At 45.0% G+C, this 26,683-nt stretch overlaps 2 protein-coding genes, 1 long non-coding RNA gene and 1 other non-coding gene across 14 annotated transcripts in view; 1 reads left to right on the top strand and 3 right to left on the bottom strand.

The window, feature by feature from the left end:
- ogdh (oxoglutarate dehydrogenase) overlaps nucleotides 1-4,296 on the bottom strand; it is a 67,820-nt gene extending 63,524 nt beyond the window's left edge. For 2 of the 4 annotated variants that reach the window (XM_033014112.1, XM_033014113.1), the window contains exon 1: nucleotides 4,057-4,210. The gene's annotated coding sequence lies outside the window, so the exon portion shown is untranslated. Of the gene's footprint in view, nucleotides 1-4,056 lie in introns of all 4 variants that reach the window. The other 2 variants (XM_033014114.1, XM_033014115.1) reach the window with 2 other exon arrangements.
- stard7 (StAR related lipid transfer domain containing 7) overlaps nucleotides 3,952-26,683 on the top strand; it is a 33,034-nt gene continuing 10,302 nt past the window's right edge. Inside the window, exons 1-2 of one of the 7 annotated variants that reach the window (XM_033014126.1) lie at nucleotides 3,952-4,040; nucleotides 26,059-26,562. In XM_033014126.1, coding sequence (XP_032870017.1) covers nucleotides 26,084-26,562 — 479 coding nt within the window. In that variant the 5' untranslated portion in view covers nucleotides 3,952-4,040; nucleotides 26,059-26,083. Of the gene's footprint in view, nucleotides 4,041-4,328; nucleotides 4,464-13,705; nucleotides 13,712-15,106; nucleotides 15,229-21,385; nucleotides 21,414-22,442; nucleotides 22,549-24,780; nucleotides 24,933-26,058; nucleotides 26,563-26,683 lie in introns of those variants that run through there. The other 6 variants (XM_033014125.1, XM_033014129.1, XM_033014127.1 and 3 more) reach the window with 6 other exon arrangements.
- Nucleotides 15,566-21,528, bottom strand: LOC116967500. Of its 2 annotated transcripts, XR_004410236.1 has the most exons (4): nucleotides 21,347-21,528; nucleotides 20,989-21,158; nucleotides 18,978-19,112; nucleotides 15,566-16,368 (listed from the first exon to the last, which is right to left on the bottom strand). It is a non-coding gene; the product is annotated as an uncharacterized LOC116967500 (long non-coding RNA). The 2 variants fall into 2 exon arrangements; XR_004410235.1 differs by having other exon boundaries at nucleotides 20,989-21,525.
- Nucleotides 18,694-18,831, bottom strand: LOC116967524. Its single transcript, XR_004410243.1, has one exon. It is a non-coding gene; the product is annotated as a small nucleolar RNA SNORA77 (small nucleolar RNA).

Raw genomic sequence — 26,683 nt, 5'->3', positions numbered from 1 at the left:
TAAAATAGTAATGGTTTACTTAACAAAACACAAAGTGCTGGAGTAACTCAGTTGGTCAGGCAGTATCTCTGGAGAACATAGCAGGCGTTTTAGGTCAAATCCCTTCTTCAGTCTGGTTGGCATGGTTTATTTACTGCCTTTTACAGCCAGGTTAAGAACTTGCGTCATTCATCTCTCCATTATTTAGTGATCATTCCAATGCGTTAGTTGACATGACACCAACAGTAGCAACTCCACTTGTGGGTATTCCTCAAAGTTGCAAACATTTGATTTTTGAAGTGAATTTTTGATCCAGCGTCATTCAACTTTGAAAGCATTGTTCTCATCTTTACTCCCTTCTGTCATGAAGAAGCCTTGCCTACTCCATTTGCTCAAAGAACATTTGGGAAATTGATCCTATATAAAATGTATTTCCCATTCAGCCTTTCTAGCTTTCGGCTTTCAACCACCAACTTATTTTCTCCAGCTCCATAATCCAAGTCTCATGAAATTCATTACGAAAAAGGGAAGAATAATATTAAACAAACTTAGAATTGAGGATGCAACAAACAGACTGGATAGAATCATAAAAGAGTTACAGCACCAAGACCATTCAGCGGAAGAGTTGCTACCTACCAAAGCCAGACACATTCCCGACTGCAGGTGCTGTTTGTACTGAATTTGTACATTCTCCCTGTGACCGTGTATGTTTTCTCTGGGTGCTCCCGGTTTCACCCCACATCGCATTAATTAGCATCTGTAAATTGCCCTGAATGTGTAGGCAGGGCGGAGATAGACACCGGAGACAGGCACAAAAAGCTGGAGTGACTCAGCGGGCCAGGCAGCACCTCTGGAGTAAAGGAATAGGTGACATTTCAGGTCGAGCCATTCTTTGGAGTCTGAAGAAGGGTCTCAACCCGAAATGTCACCTATTCCTTCTCTCCAGAGATGCTGCCGGTCCCACTGAGTTACTCACATCTCAATTAGACTTTAGAACCACAGCGCGGAAACAAGCCCTTTGGCCCACTGAATCCGCACCGACTAGCAATCACCCCATACACTAGCACGATCCTACAATACCCAGCCCACAACTTCTGTCTCATACCTCTTTTTCCTCCTCTGGCTTTAGTCCAACCATTTGCCAATCAAAACACCCTCCCCTTTACCCAGTTGACCTAATACATGCCACATGATGTCCTGCACCCCGAAAATCAGTCTGAAAAAGAGTATTGACCTGAAACGCCACCTATCCATGTTCTCTGGGGATGCTGCCTGACCAGCTGAGTTACTCCAGCACTGGGCATTCTTCCATATAAACCTGTGCTTGGTTTCTATAGCCTTTATATTTTAGCAGCTTAAGTGCTCATTTAGAGACCTATGTGTTTCCCTGCCTCCAACACCTCCTCAGCCACTGTTCCACAATTCAACTACCCTCTGGGTTAAAATATATCCCTCGGAACCCCTCTAAACGTATGCCTTCCAGAACCAGACAGAACTCCTGTGGGGAAGTGTTTCCTACCATGAGTTCCAAATAACTTTGTTGCATTCTATTACACAAAATTGACTACACAAGCGGTCATCGCTAATGTAGATTTACTGCCTTATTTTTGATATGTATTATGTTAACCCATCAGAGGGATGTTAACTACATTTGGTGATGAAAATAAAACAAAAAGGCTGTTGACATTGGAAATATGAAATGTCAGAAAGTCCTATTAACACTCAGCATCCTGGTTAAAGATAAACAGGTTGTTTATCAGGCAAAGGACTGTGAGACCTGGGAAAGTGAGAAAACAAGTTGTAAAGAGTGGAGGAACGAATAGGTAGGGCAAAGGATATCTCTCTTGATCACGTGAAGATAGGGTTGCCATGAGGATAAATAGCAGAAATCATTATTTGGTAACTAGTGTAGAGGGGAAAATAAATTATACTATCTGGATAGAGAACATGGACAAAGTAACTTAAAAGTTTTGAAACTAATTAACATTTGTCCCATATGTTTAAGAAAGAATTGCAGATGCTGGAAAGTCGAAGGTAAAGTAAAAAATGCTGGAGAAACTCAGCGGGTGAGGCAGCATCTATGCAGCGAAGGAAACAAGCGACGTTTCGGGTCGAGACCCTTCTTCAGATTTGTCCCGCAAGTCAAGTTGTACTGTCGGAGAAAAGCTGAGCCAATATTTAACATAGAAAATGGTCAGTTCCATCAGAGAGAGCAGGTTATCTAAGAATTTAATCATGAGTAACACGAGTGGGGTAACAACATATCGCCTCAGCGCAGAGGGAGAATGAGGAGGGAAGAGACAGTAACCTTAAGACTTTTGCCTCCATCACAGTGAGGAGGTGCCTGGTGAACTCACTGTGGTGGATGTTAATTTGTGTGTTTTGGTGTTTATTATTGTATGTATGGCTGCAGGCAACGACATTTCGTTCAGACCGAAAGGTCTGAATGACAAATAAAGGATCTAATCTAATCTAAATCTAATGAGCCCAGAAGCCTGCAATGTTCTCTGACAGGAAAGGTGTTGTTCCTCAATTTACGTCAGGGCACACTGTAACAGTGCAGAAAGTCAGACAGAGCAAGAGTTAAAGTGACAGGGGAAAGGGAGCGCCGAGCCTCCGCTGTGCATTGAATGCAGCTACTCCACAAAACAGTTCCACAATCTGCATTTTGTAGTCAGTTCACTATGTGGAGATCACAATGTGGACTGAACACCAAAGAAAAACTTCATTCTTTTCTATAATCTTAAGGAGAATAAACAAAGTAAAATCTCAAGAAATCAATTGTACCAAAGAAATCACTCCTTGGTGTTTCTGGCCCACATGTAGTTTCACCCTGAAACCATGCTATAAGTTAGAGCAACCAACTAACGAACAAATGTGCGACAGTACAGGAGGATGAAGGCTGAACTTACAACTTCTATAAGTTCTTCTGAACTTACAGCTTCAACAAAAGCTTCACTAAAAACGGAATCTTAATGAAAATTGCCTAAGTTAGGCACTACAAAGTGTACTGGCAAGGTGAGCCTTCATCCGATTCAGATCTAGGAGTGTTCCCGTTAATCCCACTGCACGCCCAGCTAAGGGGATTTCTCATGTGAGAGGCCTCTGCAGGAAACGGAATTGGCTTCTTACTGACAAAGGGAGAATGGTTTCCAGGGCGTTGGTTTCAGCGGAAACTTCTGTCAAGGGGAGCAGGGTTAACACGTCAAGTGTGCAGGAAGGAAACTGCAGGTGCTGGTTTACACCGAAGATAAGACACGAAATGCTGGAGTAACTCAGCGGGACGGGCAACATCTCTGGAGAGAAAGGAACGGGCGACGTTTCATGTCAGTCTGAAGGAGGGTCCCGACCCGAAATGTCACCCGTTCCCTCTCTCCAGAACCGCTGCCTGTCCTGCTGACTTACTCCAGCTTTTTATTCTATACTCTATTAACAAGTCAAGTGGTCACCCAGATGTTGGAGCCCGTTCTCGTCTAACCAGGGTAACTGGGCAGCCAGCAAGGATGGGTGGATGGGTGGGTGCAGCCTCCAGGGCAGGGGACAAGGGTGCCTGCCGGTGGTCCGGGCCGGGCCGGGCGAGGGTGCGGGGCAGCCGGGCAGCCCTCCCCGGTCAAGCGGCAAATGGAGGTGCCGGCATCGCGGCATCCCGGAGCTCTGACGTGGGGAGAGCCATAAATGCCGACGCCATCCAGGAATCACCGCGGGCGACAACAGCGGAGACTAGGCTGAGGCAGTGCCGCCGCTAGCGGGCTCCTCGCCGGGTGACCTTGCGGACTCGCCCCGAGGCCTCGATCAGACGCCGATCAACCTCCCGACCCCCCGCCGGAAGTCCCGCCCATCCACACAACCGCCCGCCTCCTGATCCGATCCATTGGACGTGGCCGCTGCCAGTCATCGCGAAGCCTGCCCGCCATCGGCCGGCCCGTCTGTCAATCACGCGACGTCAGTTCCGCTCGCCGATGGACGACGAGAGGGGGGGGGGGGGGGGGGGACGTTTTCTGACCGTTTTTCTGTGGAACCAAAGCGAGAATTCCGGCCGGCAAACCGTGACATTTCAACAGGTAAAGTCGGCGTTACCTAGTCCAGGGGTGTACTCCGCCGCCGCTGTGTTTCAGACCGTGGCGCTGGCGCTGCCGCCGAGAGAAGCCGTGTGTGTGTGTGTGCCTCCGCGAGCCGGCTCGGCCGGGAATGACATGGACAACACGGAGCGCGCGACACGGAGAGCGCGCGCGACCTGCAGCGCGGGCCCGCGCCGTGACGTCAGCGGGGGGGGAGTTGCGTCACACTGCCGCCCCCCCCACCCCGCCCCCGCCATGTGACTACTATCCCCGCCCCCTGTCACGTGCAGGGGACGGCGGCCAGGTGACAGGTGGTCCACAAAGGAGGGGGGGAGGGGACTCTACACTCAACATGGCCCAGTGTGAGTGAGTGAGGTGTTATCTTCCCTCACGGGCCATTGCCCAGCATGGAGGACGCCTGCCTGGGTAAGTGCAGGTGTTTCAAAACAAACCCCCCCTCCCCTCGACCGTGGAGGCCAAACCATTGGTTGTTTTTAGTCTGAAGAAGGGTTTCGGCCCGAAACGTTGCCTATTTCCTTCGCTCCATAGATGCTGCTGCAACCACTGAGTTTCTCCAGCATTTTTGTGTACCTTCGATTTTCCAGCATCTGCACAGTTCCTTCTTGAACACGGTTGTTTTTAAGGTGGAGTTTGACAGGTTCTTGATCAGTTTAAATGGACCACCTCCAGTTTAAATTCCATTTGGAATATTTTGGAGGACCAAGAAACTAAGTAAGGATGTCAGGGGTAATGGGGAGAAGGCAGGAGAATGGGGTTGAGAGGGAAAGATAGATCAGCCATGATTAAACAGCGGAGTAGACTTGAAGGGCCTAATGCCCTACTTCTGCTTCTATGACTTATGAACTTTGCTGTAAAGTATGACTACTTCTTGAGCTACAAAGAGATCATGGCATTCAGAGTCATAGGAGCAGAATTAGTCCATTTGGCGCATTGAGTCTAGTCCACCATTCAATCTGTCTTTCCCTCTCAATCCCATTCTCCTGCTTTATCCCTGTAACGTTTGGCACCCTAACCAATCAAGAATCTGTCAATCTCCGCTTTAAAAATACCCAATGACTTGGCCTCCATGGCCGTCTGTGGCAATGAATTCCACAGATTCACCTCTCGATGGCTAAAGAAATTCCTCCTCATCGTTTTAAAGGTACACCCTTTATGGCCTTCTCCCCATAACCCCTAACACCCTTACTAATCAAGAATCTGTCACACCTCAGAGGAACCCTGAGGTCACAATGAGTGCAGGCATTGTCTGTGTGGAGGGGACATGGGAATCACCTAGCACACAATGTGTCCTGGGGTCACTGAGGAATTGGAACCTGCACTAGTAATATATTCTCTTAATAAGGATGGCATGCATTGAGTAAAACACAAAGTGCTGGAGTAACTCTGTGGGTCAGGCAGCATCAGTGGAGGAATGGATAGGTTGGGACCCTCCTTCAGACTTCATCTGAAGGTGCCTCCATACATGCATCAGGACTGCTGAGTTACTCCAGCACTTTGTGTTTTAATCAAGATTCCAGCATCTGCATTTCATTGTGTCCCCACAGCAAGCATTGAATTCTGTGGTGTGTCACTAAGAAAGCATTAAGTACAGCTGCCAGTAAGGTGCTTGTCTCTTGAGTTTGGTTCCTGTGTTTGTTGTAAATAAAAAGATTATTTATCTCTATTTAAAAAATCTTGACCATGCTTGTAATGAGAGAAGTGATTCATAGTGGTAGCAGTGATGAATGTTTAAATGACACTCGTTAATTCTGGTGAATATTATGGAGTTGGACGTGTTACTCAAAATGGTCATAGTGGTGGCATTAAAAGGTACTCTGCCATCGCGGCAAGCTCTCAAAATACTTGACAGAAATATTGTGGAAATGTGGATACGCTTGCGTTTCTTCTGTAGAATTATGCTGTTGCGATGAAGGTGGAACAGGAGATGGAATGAGTCCAGGTAGTAACACTTATATAGAAAACAGGTGCAGGAGGAGGCCATTCGGCCCTTCGAGTCAACACCACCATTCAATATGATCATGGCTGATCATCCAAAATCAGTACCCCGTTCCTGCTTTTCCCCCATATCCCTTGATTCCGTTAGCCCTAAGAGCTAAATCTAACTCTCTTGAAAACATGGGCGGACATGGTGGTGCAGCGGTAGAGTTGCTGCCTTACAGCGAATGCAACCCCGGAGTCCCGGGTTCTATCCCGACTACGGGTGCCGTCTGTACCGTCTATTAGTGAGACCACATTTGGAATACTGTGTACAGTTCTGGGGTCCATACTTAAGAAAGGATGTACTAGCCCTGGAGGCAGTGCAGCGAAGGTTTACAAGATTAATTCCTGCAATGAGGGGATTGACATATGAGGAAAGGTTAAGTAGGCTGCAACTCTACTCTTTGGAGTTTAGAAGAATGAGAGGCGATCTCATTGAAACATATAAGATCGTGAGGGGCCTTGATCGGGTGGATGCACCGAGGATGTTCCCAATGATCGGGGAAACTAGAACTAGGGGACATAGTCGCAGAATAAGGGGGGGCTCTTTTAAAACTGAGATGAGGAAGAACTTCTTCACCCAGAGGGTGGTTAATTTATGGAATTCACTGCCCCAGGGAGCAGTGGAAGCAGAAACGTTAAATATATTTAAGTCTAAAATAGATGGTTTTTTAGCTGCCAAGGGGATAAGGGGCTACGGGGAGAGGGCAGGGATATGGACCTAGGTATGGTTAGTATAGTAAGACCTGAGTGATCTCCTGGACAAGTGTCGATCGCCTGGATTGGGGTCGGAGAGGAATTTCCCGGATTTTTTTCCCGAATTGGACCTGGGTTTTTATCCGGTTTTTTGCCTCCCCCAGGAGATCACGCGGTTCTTGGGGTGGAGAGGGGTGATAGCGGTATAAAGGGGAGGGTAGTGTCTTGTGTTCTGTGTCTTGTGTCTACTGTTTGTGGGTAAGTGTGTCTGTTTAGTGTTCAGCCATGAGCGAATGGCGGTGCGGGCTCGACGGACCTGGTGGTCTACTCTCGCACCTACTTTCTATGTTTCTATGTTCTCTCCGTGATCTGCGTGGGTTTTCTCCGAGATCTTCGGTTTCCCTCCACACTCCAAAGATGTACAGGTTCGTAGGTTAATTGCTAAATGTAAAAATTGTCCCTAGTGGGGGTAGGATACTTCCAGTATAGTCCCTGGTGGACTCTTCGGGAGTGATAACCACAAGACAAGACAAGGCATCCAGTGGCCTCTACTGTAGCAGAGAATTCCACAGATTTACAACTCTGGGTGGAAAAGTTTTTCCTCATCTCAGTCCTATATGGCCTATCCCTTATTCTTAAACTATGACCCCTGGTTCTGGACTCACCCAACATCGGGAACATTTTTCCTGCATTTAGCCTGTCCAATCCCATCACGTGTACAGGTGATGTATCCATAGTTTATTTAACTTTGACAGACGTGTGCGAGGCTTGATTGCACTGTGTATGGTATGATTTGATCGGCAGAAGAGGGGCATGAATATAAAACAGTACATTATTAATTATTGCACTTCAGTATTTTCTTTATACAACTTCAGATTTCACTATAACCTTTGCACTAATCTGCTGTCTTTGCAAGTTCACAAGCTATAGGGGTAGAATTAGGCTATTCGGCCCATCGAGTCTTCTCTGCCATTCAATCATGGCTGATCTCTGCCACCTAATCCTATTTTCCTGCCTTCTCCCCATAACCTTTGACACCCGTTCTAATCAAGAACCTGTTTCAAAGGTCAGTATATTGTCACGTGTGCCAATTAAGGTACAGTGAAACTCGATACAATGTCTATCTCTGCCTTAAAAATATCCACTGACTTGGCCTCCACAGCTGCATTGTGGTAATGATTCCCACAGATTACTTATCCTCTGACTGTCCTTGCAGTCAACTAGTAGGGTATCAGAAGAATCGTTGTTGGAGCTCCGTCAATTCACTATCAATGATTTTTGCTGAGGGGACCACATATTATATTTTCAAGTCTGGAGATGATGCATAACTAAGTGGAATTGTGAATTAGGGTGAGGATGAAATGAGGCTTTGAGAGGAGACAGGCAGGCTTGGCAACAACACGGCAGCCACAATATAATGTCTTTCTCTTGTCTCTCCTATATCTGCAGAGTTTAATGTTTGTTATAACATAGTTTTAGATTCCACACTCTATGGCTCTATGAGTTAACTGACATTGCCAGTGGCCTTAGTGGTGTCTGTGTTTTGTTTGTTATCTATGGGAAGTCTGGATCCCTATCTCTCGCAAATAGCAAGGACTGTATAACACCCTGATATTCCACTGCCCAAGATAAAATAATCTGTGATTGAGGACAGTTGTCAGACGCAGGCCCCTTGTGGTTCTATGAGCAGTGTACAATCTCCAGAGTGAGATATACTAAGTAAAACAACACGCAAATCCCATGAGCCAAAGGCCAGTGCCTGATTATCTATCTGGAGTTTAGCAGTTAGTGCGATGTAAGGGCTTTCACAATGCAGGTGTGTGTCTACTGTGGTTAAATGATGAAATATTTTTTGATGGTCAAGTTATAAAGAAATCTGTGATACAGTTTCAATGGTGCAACTGTTTTTAGTTAATGTAGTAGAACCACAAAAAATGTATTGCGCAGAAAATCATTCAGCAATTTTGGCCTAAATATTTGTTGTAAATATTTAGAAATATATTAAAAATATTTTAAAATTGGCATGGGAAGCTGATGGGAGAGTCTTGGGCCAGAGGGCACAGTCTCAAAATAAAATATTGTACTTTTAGAAAGGAGATGAAGAGAATTTTCTTTAATCAGAGGGTGGTGAATCTGCGGAACACATTGCCACAGACAGCTGTGGGTGTGGATGACAAGTCATTGGGTATTTTTAAGGTGGAGATTGACAGATTACTGATAAATAAGGGTGTTAAGGATTGCGGGGAGAAGACAGGAGAATGGGGTTGAGAGGGAAAGATAGATCAGCAGTGATTGAAAGACAGAGTTGAATCGATGGGCCAAATGGCCTAATTTTTGCTCCTATCACTTATGAACATGACTTCTACATCACTGTCATTTGCTATTTGCTCAGGTTTACCAATCCTTGTATATCCTGGTCTTATTAATGCTTCCAAAATGTGTTACCTCATGTTTCCCAGGATTATGTTCCATGTACCTTTATTCTGTCCTTTTTAGCAACTCATGGTTATCATCTGTCGAAAAACATTTGGAGTGATGTACGGATAGGAAGGGTTCAGCGGGCTACGGGCCTAATGCAGGCAAATGGGACTTGCCCAGTATGCCAACTTGGTTGGAATGGACAAAATAAGATGAAGGGCCTGTGTCTGTGCACTACATCTCTGAGTCTGTTGTTTACTAATGAAAAAAAAGAAAGACTGTCTATTTAGAAGCCAGTCTGCCTATTAACAGGGTGGAGCCAACAGACAGGGTGGGGAACAGAAGAAAATGATAAATAAACAGATACACATTAATCAAGCATGGATTTGTCAGGTTTGAATTTTTTTAATTTAGATAACAAGGAGTATTGGTGAGGGCGACACGTCTGATATAGTCTGTGTGGAAATAGGCTGCAGGGAACGATTAAAATCCCACATTATAGATTGTTCAGAAAGGTAAAAACGATAGGATTCTAGGAAAATTACCAAATTAGACCCAATATAAGCCGAAATACAGGAAGGAAAGGAAGCTCTTATCAAGTTTCAGACAGCTGAGAGATCAAAGTAAGGTGAAAATGGGAAACATAGTTGTAGAGAGCACAATAACTATATTTTGGATTTAAGGTAAATATGTAGGCGAATGAGTTGTAGACATTTTAAAGATATATCTAATGAGTGGGAATGATCTGTAACTTACTGCCAGAAAGGGTCTTGTGTACAAAAGCCATCAGCGTATTAAACAATACCTGGAATGAGCACTTTGTGTGGCCAAATCTATAAGATGGTGCGAGGAGATGGGAATAGTCTGATTGCTTACTTTACAGACAGGATAACTGTGATGTGTCTGTATAGCCTCCTATTATCCTATGAATTTCTGTGATTCTCTGCTTGACCAGCTAATCTTTGCCCTCCCATTATTTTGCAACAAACACGCTAAGATCAATACAGCCAAATACCAGATACTGCCTGTGGACACCACTGAGAATTTAGAAATGATAGCCTTCCTGATCTCTGGACTCCAACTTTGTTTAGTTAAGTCATCCAATAAATTAGGTGACAGGATAGTAACATGAGGTGTTTTCTTTGTTTGTTGTGTGTGATTGGATGGATTGGAAGGGGCAGGAAGGGAGTAAAAGAGCAACAGAAATGTCTATTCACGGCAATGCTTCTGGTATTAAAGTGCAATATGGCCATTTGTAGATATGGAGGAGTTGGCTGTGGCTGAACTTGATACCATGCTTTAATGTGGGAGGCAAAATAGATGCGATGGATTCTTGAGAGTATTTGACTTGTGCATAAATCACAATAATGAAACTCATTCCGGCAAAGAATTCTAAGTGTGACGGTGGTCGAGTGGCAGTTTCTTACTCTCACTTTGGGTTAAAACGTTACAGTCATATAGCTATAGAGTTGTACAGCACGGAAACAGGCTCATCAATCCAACCGTATTGCCACCCTGTACCTGTATCTGTCTCTACCATCTCTTCTGGCAGCTCATTCCATATAACCCCTGGGTGTGAAAAGCTGGCCTCTCACATCTGTCCCTTCTTACACCTATGTCCTCTACTTTCAAACTCCCCTACCCTGTGACAATCTTTCCTATCTAAGCTCCTCAACATTTTATAACATCTAGAAATTCACCCCTCTGCCACCTTTGTTCCAGGGAAAATAGTCTCAGTTTATCCATCTCCCCCTGTAATTCATATCAGTGCACGTAACATTCCTGTGAATCTTTTCTGATCCTCTTTAGCTGGATCACATCCTTCCTGTAGCATGGTGTGGCCTAACTAACGAATTGTACAACTGTAACATGATCTCTGAGCTCCTATAATTAGTGCCACAGCCGATAATGTACCATTCTTCACCATTCTATCTACCCATGTCGCCAGTTTCAGGGAACTATATATGCAGTTTGTATATCCTGGCTGGTTTAACATAACAAAACGCATCACTTTGCACTTACAATGAAAGTTAAATTCAGCCATTCCCTTGCCTACTTTCCCAGTTGATTTAGATCCCTTTGTGACCTTGGATAATCTTCCTCCCTGTCCACTACATCACTAATTTTAGTGTCACCTGCAAACTTACTAATCATGCCATTTACATTCTCATCCAAATCTTTAGTATATATGTGGAAACAAGAAACTGCAGATGTTGGTTTGCAAAAAAAAAGACATAGAGTGCTGGAGTAACTCAGCAGGTCAGGTGGCATCTCTGGAGAACATGGATGGGTGACGTTTCAGGTCAGGACCCTTCTTTAGACTGATCGTGGTGAGGGGGTGGGGGAAAAGGCTGGAAGAGAAGAGGAGCAGGATAGAGTCTGGCCAGTGATAGGTGGATACGGGTGAGAGGGGATTTTGATAGGCAGATGGTTGGAGAAAGGCCAGAGATGAAAAGACAAAAGCTGTGAGATAAGGAGCGAACAGTTGTGAATTGTGAAGCCAGAGGAAGGAATGTAGGTGGAAGGGTAGAGGGAGAGGGGAAATGGGTGTGAGTCCAGCGAGGACACAGTGAAGAGAGAGAGGAAAAAAGGTGGGTTTTGTTTAGTTGCCTGAAATTGGAGAATTCAATTTTGGGTTGTAAGCTACCCAAGGTGAGTTGCTGTTCCTCCAATTTGCACGTGGCCTCACTCTGGCAATGGAGGAGGCCCAGGACAGAAAGGTCACTCTGGGAATGTGAGAGGAGTTAAAAGGATTAGCAACCCGGAGATCCTGCAGAGCTTGACAGACCGAGTGCAAGCGTTTGGCCGACACTTGTATATAAATAACAATAAAGGACAAAGTGCTGATTCCTGTAACCCCACTGGTCTTCAAGCAAAAAAGCCTTCCTCTAGATCCTGCTGTAATTTTAGATAACCTTCTTGATTGGCCACTACAATTTTGTTATCGTCCGCAAATTTCCTAACCATGCCAACGGCATTCTCACCCAAATTGTTAATATAGATGATGAAGAAGAGTGGAGCCAGCACGGATCCCTGCGGTACTCCACTGGTCATGGGCCTCCAGTCTGACAACAAGCCTCCACTACCACACCTTGACCTGTGTCACCAAACCAAGTTTGTATCCAATTGGCTACCTCACCCAGGATGCCATCTGATCCTGACCAGTCTGCTACATGGGAGGCCATGTAGACATCTTCCGCCTTGCCCTCGTCGGTCTCCTCTTGAAACAACTTTATCAAATTGATGAGACACGATATCCCACACATAAACCCTGCCTTCTAAACACAAGTAGATCCTGTCCCTCAAATTCCATATAGTGGCATTACCACCATAGATATGAGACTCTTTGGCCTAAAGTTCTGTGGATTTCCCTTGCAGCCTTTCTGAAATAAAGATAACACTATCCATATTCCAGTCTTCTATTGTAATCTACTGCAAACCCTGAATGGAATGACAAAAAAAACTTCTCCAATGTCTATATAGCAAATGTTTGTCAAAATTAGTTGTTGGCCACAAGTTGCCACAGATGAGTGCGGATGTATTTGGTGTCTGGCATGGATATGGTGGGCTGAAGGGCCTGTTTCTGTGCTGTGGGGTTCTGAGTCTACCTCATTCTGCACCTGGAGTCTGGAAGGAAGGAAATGCTGGATCAGTCAAACAGCCTGGGGCAGTGAGATATTAATTAACCAAGAAAGATCACATTCCATGAACACAAATTATTCTAATTGCCTTTTCAAAATGAGGAAACAATTGCTGAGTATTGACTGTTCAGTGAAGTAACTTTTAACATTAATGAACTGCGGAAATCCAAAGGGAAGGTAGACACAAAATGCTGGAGTAACTCAGCGGGACAGGCAGCATCTCTGGAGAGAAGGAATGGGTGACGTTTCGGGTCGAGACCCTTCAGACTGCTCTCCAGAGATGCTGCCTGTCCTGCTGAGTTACTTCAGCATTTTCAGATTCAGATTCAATTTTAATTGTCATTGTCAGTGTACAGTACAGAGACAACGAAATGCATTTTGTGTCTACCTTCGATTTAAACCAGCATCTGCAGTTCTTTCCTAAACGAAATCCAAAGGGATCCGTGTGTTGTCTTATCTCCATGGAACATACCATCCAAATAAACAGCTTCTACGCCTGAACCAGCCTGGTATGTGCACGTCACCGCACTGATGTTTACACCTCAAGTTCTTTCTGTTTCCTTGAACTGATCTGATATTTTATGACCTTCGCGGGGAACATCACTTCCTAAAATATATTTGCTGCTGAGCCACAACGGTTTTCTCTTAACAGTGCAAAACATTTTTCATTGTTAATTTATTTGCCCAGTCCAGCATGAAATGTAAAAAAAAAAAACATTGGCAATGTGCCCTAAATTGCTTATTAATGTGAATGTCCCTCGTTCAAATAATACTGTCATGAATTGTGGTTTATAAGAACTGGTAATCGTCGATACTGAATTAAATGTTGTAAATGCAGCATTTAACAGATTATGATCACTTTTCTATACTTGAGTGTTTTTTCTGTAAAATCTTCCTTTGTGTTGGGGAACATTTCAATAGGTGCAATCCAACATTAATATAGGACTCACATTTGGGATAATTTATTTAAGAAGGAAATGCAGCTTCTGGAAAATCGAAGGTAGACAAAAGTGCTGGAGAAACTCAGCGGGTGCAGCAGCATCTATGGAGCGAAGGAAATAGGCAACGTTTCGGGCCGAAGAAGCGTTTCGGGTCTGAAGAAGGGTTTTGACCGGAAACGTTGCCTGTTTCCTTCTCTCCATAGATGCTGTTGCACCCCCTGAGCTTCTCCAGCACTTTTGTCTACCTTTGAGATAATTTAAATGGAAACACAGAATACATCCAATGACCTTGCCAATATGCACCATGACGATGACCATTGTCGAGGCCAATATATGTAAGCAGTAGTGTGGATCGACGGTGATTTTTGTTATCCTCCCTGTCCCCATCTAGGCTTCAACCCATGCATAGGAAAGTACTATAGATGCTGGTTTAAATTGAAGATAGACACAAAATGCTGGAGTAACAGAAGGAATGGGTGATGTTTTGGGTCAAGACCCTTCTTCAGACTTCAACCCAATTCTAGGTCCCCAGTACAATCTTCAAACAGACATTATACCCAGTGCCTTTCAGGTTTCTGTGGCTCAGCTTCTTGCTGGGCACAGAGTGAGCTCTCGAAGAACTCTGCAAATAACTTGGGGGCATTTGCACAGCCGCTGCCTGGATTTCACTGCTCAGAGATGTCTTAACATTTTTCTTCAAAAGAGTGTTTCTTGCAAGAAAAACATTATTATTATCTCAATAAGATCATAATTGATAGCAGAAAAGGGCCATTCGGCCCATCAAGTCTACTCTGCCATTTAATCATGGAAGCCTTGTAACTTACCAACATTACCCTGGTGCACCGAATGGCACATCCGTGATCAGAACTGCTTTGAATTCCGTTAATTGAAAAGCAACCATACAAAATTCATTAAAAACTAATCATAAATTTGGGGAAATAGACTAAAATTCACCCAGATCTTGTTGAAAAAAGTAAATTACCCAATTCCTTTCAATTAATTTCCTGACGCATGTGCAGATGACATGGCTTTGTGTTACTGAAAATCATGGTACAGCTTGTTTTCTATGAATGCAAACCTTTCCCCACCCAGCCTGGTAACAGCATGGTCATCTGTAACTAATCTGATTAGGAATCTCTCTTAAAATGTGTACGCTACATGTAACTTGCAGAGTGTGTTCGCTAAATATAAAACGGTAGTTTTTTCCAATATATTTTTTGAAGTGTCTCTGATCCCAGTAGAAGAGGTAACATAATTTGCCAGAGGAATATTGATCACTGGGACTTGACGATAACATACACAGGCATGTTTATTGAAGAATAATTGTACCGCCTGATGCCTAACAGTTAATTCCTTCTGCCTTTTCTCAGTCGAAGATTCTTCTCAGTTGAAGAATCTCAATGAAGATTTTGGCATGGCTTTCAAGAAGATTGTAGGTAGCATTCAATCCAGAGAACTACGAGATACCAGACTTTGAAAGCAAATTAATCTACGAAGGTAAGGGACTGATCACTGTCGAGCACCATTAGCTACCTCTGTAGGAAAGAACTGCAGATGCTGCTTTAAACCAAAGTTAGATACAAAATGCTGGAGTAACCCTTCAGACTGAAGAAGGGTCTGGACCCGAAACGTCACCCATTCCTTCTCTCCAGAGATGTTGCCTGTCCCGCAGAGCTACTCCAGCGTTTTGTGTCTATCACCAACTACCTTCCAAACCACCACCAGTCGTTGCTGCCTGTTGGTTTAGTCACAAGAGAGTTCTGTGCAAATTTGTCTGTTAAAGTCTCTAATGTGGCCAACTATTATAAACAAGAGACTGCAAGAAACACAGATGCAAAGTTAATTTTGACCAGAACTTTAATAAGAAAGCGATATTTGTTTTTACAAACTTTATAAATTCACCCATTTGCCACTTTTGTTCCAGGGAAAACAGTCCCAGTTTCAGCAGCAAATATGACAACTAAAGGTGCATTTTCAGAAACAATTGATATTGTTCATGAGAACATGACATTCGTAGTTTTAATAACATAGTTATCATATCCTGTACAAACTATTGTTTGGATGCAAATGTATATATTCTGCAAGTATGCAACTACTATGCTGAACCATAAAGTATTTCCCACCTTGGCTGCATCCATACACAGATGACTGTCACAGTTCCCACATCCAAAGAGATTTCACACACAGGTTTGGCTGTCCATTTACATGGTTGAGAGGGTATATGCATGGAACTAAATGATGCATAAGAGTGATAGTGTATCTATGTTCAACAATAAAGTCACATTGTATTTCTTCATAGCACTAACTTAACTAACTAACTCTGAAGAAGGGTTTCGACCTGAAATGTCACCCATTACTTCTCTCCGGAGATGTTGCCTCCCCACTGAATTACCCCAGCATTTTGTGACTAACTTATTGAGTCTGGCTTCATCACAGTGGAGAAATACTAAGCAGAATTTGAGACATAAACAAATGAGTGGATGATTAAACAACGTTTCCAAGGCTCCAACGCGCTCTGCTCCCAAACAGCCAGTTCACCCATTCATCCTCAGCTGCCAGATGTGTGACTGACACCAGGCAGAATCCACAGTGTGGCAGCAAATATTGTCAGAATTACTGTAGAACGATTCCTTGAATCTGTAAATAATAATAGGAAATAATTACTACTAAATCTTTACTTTCTCAAAATTGCCAGTTTAAAAAATGGTGCATATTGAAATGCAGCCCTTGCCTCCTTTTATCATCTTTAAAACCTTGTTTTTTGGATGATAACAATTTAATTGTCATCTTTCCAGTGGTGCCCTTTAAGCCCTTTATAAAAAAAGAAAAGAAAAATAAATGAATAGAGAGGCACAGATCATTTCGACATCCAGTGAAGCAAAGTGTCAGTAGATAGACACAAAAAGGTGGAGTAACTCAGCGGGTCAGACAGCATCCTGGAGAAAATAAATAGGTGACGTTTCGGGCCTATTCAGTCTCGACCCGAAACATCATCTTTTCCTTTTCTCCAGAGATGCTGTCTGACCCGCTGAGTTACTCCAGCTTTTTGTGTCTATCTTTGGTTTAAACCAGCATTGGCAGTTCCTTCCTACACAAGCAGTGTCAGTTCCAATATTGGGAGTCAATGCTGCCCTCATTCCTGCTGATCGCTTCACTCTCCTTTACATTGTAAAGAAAAGCTGTGGCCCAAAATATTGCAATCCCCTTACACTAACTGTGCATTTTATACCCCCCCACCCCACGAAAATCTTCCAATACAAATAACCATCTCAGAATAACATGTAGACAAAAGTGCTGGAGAAACTCAGCAGGTGCGGCAGCATCTATGGAGCGAAGGAAATAGGCAATATTTCGTGCCAAAACCCTTCCTCAGACTTCGCTCCATAGATGCTGCTGCACCCACTGAGTTTCTCCAGCACTTTTGTCTACCTTCGATTTTCCAGCATCTGCAGTTCCTTCTTAAACACCTCAGAATAGTGTTGCTGGAATTCACATCTTGACAAACTACCTCACATCAGTCTGTAGATAGTCTCAACCCGAAACATCACCCATTCCTTCTCTCCAGAGATGCTGCCTGTACCACTGAGTTACTCTGGCGCCATCTGCTGTTGCTCCATGACACACCTTACAATAAACCTCAACTCAACTGGATGTGCAACTTGTGACTATCCACAACTATTTAACAGGATGATTGGGACAGGCCACTCACCATGGAGCTTACAGGCATCCTAGATCTCCCAATGCACATTCGTGGTGGAGGAGGTAAAATTGTAGTTAGATTAAGTGGCAAATGGGAATTGAAGAGGGCCGGCACATCTTTACATGGTGTGTAACAGGGATCAGTGCTTAACCCTCTCCTTGCAAAATACATTCATGACTTGGATGAAGGAATCAATGCTGATGCCACAAATGCAGGTAAGGCAGTAAATGGTGAAATGGACATAAGGAGTCTGAAAAGGATATAGACAGTAGACTCAAAATGCTGGAGTAACTTAGCGGGTGAGGCAGTGTCTATGGAGAGTAGGAATGGGTGACGTTTTGTGTCGAGACACGTCTGAAGAAGGGTCTCGACCCAAAACGTCACCCATTCCTTCTCTCCATATGTGCTGTTTCACCCGCTGAGTTACTCCAGCATTTTGTGTCTATCTTTGGTGTAAACCAGTGTCTGCAGTTCCTTCCTACACAGGGACTTAATTATGATATACTTACATCAGTGTTTGGGATCACGATTCCCTTTGCTTCACTCAGCATGCCATTTTAAAAGATACCAACGTCTCAAGCCTAGTTCTTTGAATTCAACGTTAGCAATCAAAGTATCCTTGCATGTCTAATTGCTATTTGTTTTTACCACATATCCTGTTTTGATCATAACAATAAAACAGTGACAGCTACTAGTTTATATTCCTAGATTCTTCTCAACAGTCAAGATAAGGAAGAAATATTTTTTGTAAACAGCTTCAACTTACATTTTTTGATTTTCTATCCGATGGCCTGTATTGTAACAGACCATTGTTACAGAACACAACATGACCTGGTGGAGATAGACACAAAAAACTGGAGTAACTCAGCAGAACAGGCAGCACCTCTGGAGAGAAGGAATGGGTGAAGAAGGATCTCGACCCGAAACATCACCCATTCCTTCTCTCCAGAGATGCTGCCTGTCCCGCTGAGTTACTTCAGCATTTTGTGTCTACCTTCAGTTTAAACCAGCATCTGCAGTTCCTTTCTACACGGTTTATTATCCAACGTTTCTAAATAAGAACACTCAACATCCTTTAGTATCATCCCAAAATTAATTAATTTTAATCCCTCTTCTGAGGCCTTGTGGGGTTGCGTTTTGAAGGTAAACACATTTTATACTCCCACACCAGTGCTTGGATATGCAAACTGATTGTTAATTAAAATGGAGCTTGTCATTAGGCTTCAATGTAAGCAGGAAGCAGCAATTCATCAGGTGACAATTACTGTGCTCCCAAACACAACATGCAGCCTATCCACTGGATGAACTGAGACTGCAAACATTGTTGATGAGAACATTAATGTAGCAGGCAGAAAAAGTGCCAGGCTGGAGAGTCGGAACCTGGCACAGAGTAAGCCTGCAAGTCTAGATGTGAAATAGATAGGATACAGGGTAAATCCTTCAGCCAAACAGCATCGGAATCAATGAAGTCCCAGCTGAAGTAATAGAAATATTACTACAGTAATCAGTGCTACCACTCCTCTCTGAAACCAGTAGTAATACTTACTAGAATGCTTTCCAGTGTAGATATTGTTGGAATACTAGTGACAGTAAACAGTGTGAAGGATCACAGCTGGTTCCAATTCAGGTGCACTTTCCAGTAAAGCACTGGATTGTGATCATCACACACAGGGACCATCACCTTAAGCAGAAAAAAGGGAGATAAATAAATAAACCTTTATGAACATAACTCAGATTTTATCCTCCCGGCATATTTAAATCATGTAAAATTGTCATTTTGTTTGTTGCTAAAAATTACTGTGTTCAAACTTGGCATTGTTAAAGTGCTATTAGTTTTTTGAAATCTTAAGTCTACCATCAAATTGATGTTATCTTCTAATAAATGTCTTTATTTGGGTTAGGGTTATTAAATACTACTTACTGTTGTTTGATCTTAACAAACAATTCAGAGCTTTGATATGCCCTTCATTTCTCTATAACCTTCCCTTTGTAACTGCAGATGCTGGGTAATACACAAAGGGACACAAAGTGCTGGAGTAACTCAGCTGATTGGGCAACATCCCTGGAGAACATGAAGAAGTGACATTTTTTGTCGAGAACCTTCTTCATGGTCATTGAGTGATCTGGCCCACAGCTCAGCACAAGTACAATAAGTTACGAACATTTGCACTGAAACCATCTGTTCTCTAATGCAGAAAGGAATAGTAGCAGGGAGGTGGGATACTAAAATTCCAAATTACCTCCAACTGGAAGCACATAATGGTGAAGATGGTACTAATCTATTATCTCCTAGCAATGGCCTAATGCAACAACAATTTGTCAGTAATCAGGGTGGATATGGCAACTATTTCCCCTCAAAACCTGTAGAATTTAATTACTGAAATCCTATCATCATTGTTCTTCAGATTGACTGAAAGCACAAATTGTTCATTTAATCTGATATTTCTCTCGCTTCAGGTAGCTCTGACATTTGCTCTCTCTGTGCCCCCCCCCCCCCCCCCCCTCCATCAAGTCACACTAGCTTCTCATTTTCACCCTAGGAACAGCTCATAGTGGCCTGTTTCCTTTATCATTGTTACTTTTTTGCATATCTTTCATTCATTGTTCTTTATCTCTCCACATCACTATATCAAAGATACTAGAGCATGTTCTATATCAAATATACTAGAGCGTTCTATATCAAAGATACTAGAGCATGTTCTTTATCTTCGAGCCTGCACCGCCATTCAATATGATCATGGCTGATCATCCAACTCAGTATCCTGCACCTGCCTTCTCTCCATACCCCGTGATCCCTTTAGCCACAAGGTATGGATTTCCCTTATCCCTAACCAGTCTGAAGAAGGGTCTCGACCCGAAACGTCACCCATTCGTTCTCTCCAGAGATGCTGCCTGTCCCGCTGAGTTACTCCAGCTTTTTGTGTCTATCTTTGATATTTCTGTTTCCTTTGCTGCAAAGTTAACACTGTCCTTACTGCTGAATATTTGTGTAACTGTTACAGAGCATGTGAGTATTGCATCAATTGGTATTATGAAGCACGCAGTCCACAGAGCTCAGATGTTTTCCTATAGCAGACATAAAAGGCATCAGACCAGGAGGGAAGGATCGAGCCAGAGTAAGTCTGCAAAGTAGAATCTTTACGGAATTATTAGAAATGTCTTTAGAAATACTCTGAATTTCACTATTCTCCTCTCCTTTTCTCCCACTTAAAACCTAAGCTTGGCCCAAAATTCACCACTAAATCCACTTCAATGCCCGTCCAGTCAATGTTAATCGTAGTAAACACAAAATGCTGAACTAACTCAGCGGGCAGGCAGCATCTCTGTAGAGAAGGAATGGGTGTCTTGACCCAAAACGTCACCCATTTCTTCCCTCCAGAGATGCTGCCTGACCCGCTGAGTTACTCCAGCATTTTGTGTCTACTTCGATTTAAATCAGCATTTGCAGTTCTTTCCTTGCTAATCCTAGCAGTTGTCTTTACAACTAGCTTTTGGGGTAAATATAATTTACAATCTGAACGTGTAGCACGTCCAATAGATCACACTTCAATATTCACCTTCCTATATTACTTCCGAGTCTCCACATTGTCCGATTCCGCCACCTTTCATGTACAGTGTAATCTGCAGCTGTGGACATCTGGAGTACCAGAGAAATCGGTGGCCCATGGTTACACTCTGTGCTCGGATTGTACTCGTCCAAACCTCTAGCAGCTCCTTGGTACTCCTCCTGTATCCCGAGAAAATATGTTATTAAAACGCATCAAAAGCGAATTTAAAAAAAAGGAAATTAAGAAGTGCTCAACAGTTTTGGCAGTATTTGCAGAAGCAGGGCCACCATTTTAGGATAATAACTCTGCGTCCTTGATGGAGGTTATTTATATAACTGCAACATGACCTCCCAGCTTGTAAACTCACTCGCCTCCTGACGTGTGTTTTCTGCCGTGTGGGTGTTAAAGCGGGACACTGTGTTTAAGGCCTCGGGGTTGAGGCTGAGTTACTCCAGCATTTTGTGTCTCTCTCTGTGCGGCTCCACGGGACGGGGCCTGTGGACAGTGGGTGCGGCACCACGAGATGGGGGGGCCTGTGGGCAGTGCTGCTCAGTGGGACGGGGCCTGTGGACGGACTCGGGGCCTGTGGACAGTGGGTGCGGCTCCACGGGACGGGGACTCGGGTCAAGTGGATGCGGCTCCACGGGACGGGGACTCGGGGCCTGTGGACAGTGGATGCGGCTCCACGGGACGGGGACTCGGGGCCTGGGGACAGTGGGTGCGGATCCACTGGACGGTGCAGAGCAAAGATCCGTTATAGGATCTTTGGTGCAGAGGCGGCGGTGGGACGGGGACTAGGGGCCTGTGGACACTGGGTGCGGCTCCACGGGACGGTGCAGAGGCGGCGGTGGGACTGGGCCTGTGGGCAGTGGGTGCGGCTCCACGGGACATAGAAACATAGAAAATAGGTGCAGGAGTAGGCCATTCGGCCCTTCGAGCCTGCACCGCCATTCGATATGATCATGGCTGATCATCCAACTCAGTATCCTGTACCTGCCTTCTCTCCATACCCCCTGATCCCTTAGCCACATCTAACTCCCTCTTAAATATAGCCAATGAACTGTGGCCTCAACTACCTTCTGTGGCAGAGAATTCCACAGATTCACCACTGTGCCGCTCCACGGGACGGTGCAGAGGCGGCGGTGGGACTGGGACTGGGCCTGTGGACAGTGGGTGCGGCTCCACGGGACGGGGCCTGTGGACACTGGGTGCCAAAGATCTTATAGCTATAGGATCTTTGCTGGGTGCGGCTCCACGGGACGGGGGGGTGTGGGCAGTGGGTGCGGCCCCACGGGACGGGGTGGGGGCTGTGGACACTGGGTGCGGCTCCACGGGACGGTGCAGAGGCGGCGGTGGGACGGGGTCTGTGGGCTCCGCCATTTTGCCCCCTTGGCGCCAACCGGAAGCGGCTGCTGCTGCCAGTCATCCAGAGATGCACGAGTGAGGTCGGCCACCAGGGGGAGGGGATCCCCAGCCCACCTGGTCCATGGGACACACACAGTGCTGGAGTAACTCACCTGGTCAGCCAGCATCTCTGGACAACATGGATTGCAGTAATATAGGACGTTGGTGAGACCACATTTAGTGTTCAGTTCTGGGCACCATGTTTTAGGAAATATATTGTCAAGCTTGAAAGGGGTTAGAAAAGATTTACGAGAGGGTGTGAGCTATAGGGAGAGGTTGAGTACGCTGGGTCTCTATTCCATGGAGCGCAGGAGGATGAGGGGGCATCTTATGGAGGTGTATAAAATCATGAGTGGAATAGATCGGGTAGATACACAATCTCTTGCCCAGAGTAGGGGAATCGAGGACCAGAGGACAGGTTCAAGGTGAAGTGGAAAAGATTTAATAGGAATCTGAGGGGTAACTTTTTCACACAAAGGGTGGTGGGTGTATGGAACAAGCTGCCAGAGGAGGTAGTTGAGAATGGGACTATCCCATCGTTTAAGAAACTGTTAGACAGGTATATGGATAGGATAGTTTTGGAAGGATATGGCCAAAATGGAACCAGTGTAGCTGGGGCATTGTTGGCCAGTGTGGGCAAGTTGGGCAGAAGGGCCTGTTTCCACATTGTATCACTCTACGACTCTGTGGGTAGGTGACGTTTCACAGTGCCGTAGTAACTCAGCAGGTCAGGCGGCATCTCTGGGGAAAAGGAATGGGTGATGATTCATGTCGAGAAAAAGAAATGGCAGTGGAAATCACTTTGCATCCGTCTTTACAAAAGACAAAAAACCTGTTTAAAATATTGGTGAATCAAGAATCTATCATCGGGCAGGAGGTACAGAAGCCTGCGATCCTACACCACCAGGTTCAGGAACAGATACTTTCCTACAAACATCTTGAACTGACCTGCACAGCCTGTCTGATGAAGGGTTTCGACCAGAAACGTCACCCAGACTTTTTCTCCAGAGATGCTGCATGACACACAGAGATGCTGCATGTTACTCCAGCACTTTGTGTCTTCTCTTCTACGCAACCCTAATCCCGTTATCTATCCATGTTCTTCAGGTTTGTTGCCTGACTCGCTGCGCTACTCCAGCACTTTATGTCATTTTGTGTATTAACCAGCATCTGCAGTTCATTGTTTCCACATCTCCTAATCCTATCTTGGTAGCAGAAGAGTCTTGCCCTGTCATGGACTTATTTGCTAATTGTGTTTTGTACCAAATGTCTTTCTTCCAGTCTGGTGTAATTTACATTCTTGTGTGTCTGAGTCTATGTGCCTGTGACACTGTTCTAAGCAAGATTTATATTGTACCTGTACCTCACCATGCTTGTTCATATGACAATAAACTCGACTGCACTTGAAGATTTAGGAATCAAATACACCCAATCTTGTTGAAAACTCGTCCAAAAATACCAAAGACACCCAAAACGAGTCAAAGTTTGTTTGGGCAGCTTACACTCCAGCAGTATGAATATTGATTTCTCTAACTTCAAGGACTCCCCTCTCCATCCCGCCCCCCTTTCCAGATCTCTGGCTAGTCTGACTGTTCTCGTTTACATTTCATCTGTTTGCTTTGTTGTTACCTTCTCCCAGCTAACAATGGTCTATTCTACATACTCCTTGATCCACATCCTTTCTCTAGTTTTCACACCTTACATTTCCTTATCTCTATCTCCCTCTTCCCTGATTCAGTCTGAAGAAGGGTCTCGAGCCGAAACGCCACCCATTCCTTCTATCCAGAGATGCTCCCTTGCAGTTTTTTCAGGGGGATGCCAGCATTTTGGGTCTATCTTTGAGTCAAATTAAAGTCTGGTAATTAAAACAGGTTAGATGGTGAGTCAAAGATAAACATAAAATGCTGGAGTATTATGTTGGAAGGAACTGCAGATGGTGGTTTACACTGAAGATGTTTAAGAAGGAACTGCAGATGCTGGAAGATGCTGCAAAGATAAACACAAAATGCTGGAGTAACTGCAAGTAGAGTTACGAACCCTACTGCAGATTTATAATTGAGGAATAAAATCACTGTGAATGTAGTTGAGTTTTTTTTAGCGTTTGAAGTTTAGTAAACTAGCTGCAACACCAGCAATGACCTACTGCACACGCCCCGCGCTGTCGCTCATTGCAATTCCTAGCTGTCTTGCAGTTTCCTTTACATTTTATTTGTAAAGATGTTTTTTGTGTGTGTGTAGGTGGGGTAAATGATGATATGCACGAATGCATCTGTAGCTGCAACGCTTTATCCCGGTGCCAGTGCATTGGATTGCGTTTACAGCAGTGAAACGTACATTGCAGGCGGGCGGTGGGTCCCCTATCCTCACGGTGCAGCCAAACGTGTTGCCGGAGGCAGCAGGTTAGGTTGCGCTGCGCATGCCCGGGCCCGGGAGTGCTGATTGACAGGTGGAGGGCAGCACTGCCACTGCTCGGTCACTGGGCGACACACACAGAGGCTGCTGCATGCAGATCACCGACTCTGCACAGCAAAGGGCGGCCTGGAATGCTGGTGGGTTTTGTTCGTCATTTATTTCGTACTGTGTGTGCACATGGTTGTAAATAATCGAATGAATTATTTTTGGTTGCAGCACCCCATAGCAGTGGCATTTTGTATTTGCATTCTCTCACACATGGAAAGTAGGTGTAGGAGTAGGCCATTCGAAGCCAGCACCGCCATTCAATGTGATCATGGCTGATCCACAATCAGTACCCTGTTCCTGCTTTTTGTAGGAAGTGTGTAAGGACCTGCAGATGCTGGTTTAAACGGAAGATTAAGATAGGCACAAAAAGCTGGAGTAACTCAGCGGGACAGGCTGCATCTCCGGAGAGAAGAAATGGGTGACATTTCGGGTCAAGACCCTTCTTCAGACCTCTTCTCTCTGTCCCAGGTGGGGAGCAACGTGAAGCAAGGAAAGGAACGGGTGTCAGAGGTTATGGGGTGAAGGCAGAAGAATGGGGTTGAGAGGGGAAGATAGATCAGCCATGATTGAATGGCCGAGTAGAATCGATAGGCCGAATGACTTAATTCTGCTCCTAGAAGTTATGACAGCAGACTCCCAGATGCTGTAACCTTGAGAAAAATCTAAATTACTGGAGGGACTCAGCGGGTCAGGCAGCATCTGTGGGGGGGATGATATTTCAAGTCTAGACCCTTCTCTTCCTTGTGTAAATGTCTCTTAAAGAAGGGCACTGCCTCACAAACGTTGTCTCTCCATTTAGTGTAGTTTAGAAATACAGCATGGAAACAGACCCTTCAGCTCACCGAGTCCACTTGATGGGCCGAATGGCCTAATTCTGCTCCTGTGACTTACTGTATGAATGTATGTGTAGGAAAGAACTGCAGATGCTAGTTTAAATCAAAGATAGATGCAACATGCTGGAGTAACTCAGCGGGCCAGGCAGCATCTCTGGAGAACATGGATAGGTGACGTTTCACAGAGTGCTGGAGTAACTCAGCGGGACAGGCAGCATCTCTGGAGAGAAGGAATGGGTGACGTTTCGGGTCATCAGCCATGATTGAATGGCGGACACGATGGGCCAAATGGCCTAATTCTACTCCAATAACTGTGAGCTTGTGTGCAAAAGTTCTGAGCGCAACCTTTCATTTATTTTCTCTTGTGTTTCTTTTTTTGCAGAGCTCTGATCATTTGCTCCTGCACGATGTTGACCGTAAAGAGACCGGCTCTCCTGCTGAATTCCGCCCGCTCCAAGCCGTTCAGCGGGCTGTACTCTCACTGCCTGCAGTCCGCTTGCTCCTCCAGCCACAGGCAGGGCCGGCGTGAGGCCGAGCTGCTGGCTGCATGGAGGAGGCAGGTTGGCAGTGCCCTGCGGTGGGCTCTTGGCCTCCTGAGGGAAGGCTGGAGTGCAGCGGGAGCCATGGCCCCGAGGGGCGAGAGGAAGAAGATGGTGTCCATCCTGGCCAGCCAGTGCAGCTATGTGACTGGGCAGAGGCTGCGGCGAGCGCAGCAGATCGGGCAGCTCTACAACAACCTATACTCGGAGCGCTCCCGCAAGAGCCTCTTCACCAACCTCTGGCGAAAATTCCAGAGCAGACACTCAGGATCTGGCAAGCTGGTGATGGCTTTTGCAGCTGTTTTCATGTGGGACGAAGAGAAGATCCATGACGAGGAGTTGCAAAGGTGAGTGTGCGCTGGAGACACAAGAAACGCTGCGGATGCTGGGGTCTTGAGCCAAACACAATACTGGGGGAACATCAGTGGAGGGAATGGACCTGCAGATGCTGGATTAAATCGAAGGTAG

Source organism: Amblyraja radiata, chromosome 39 (genome assembly GCF_010909765.2).
Source record: "Amblyraja radiata isolate CabotCenter1 chromosome 39, sAmbRad1.1.pri, whole genome shotgun sequence".
Classification (NCBI taxonomy): Eukaryota; Metazoa; Chordata; class Chondrichthyes; order Rajiformes; family Rajidae; genus Amblyraja; species Amblyraja radiata.
Note: the sequence above shows the minus strand (reverse complement) of the source record. Positions and strands in the feature narration are given on the sequence as shown.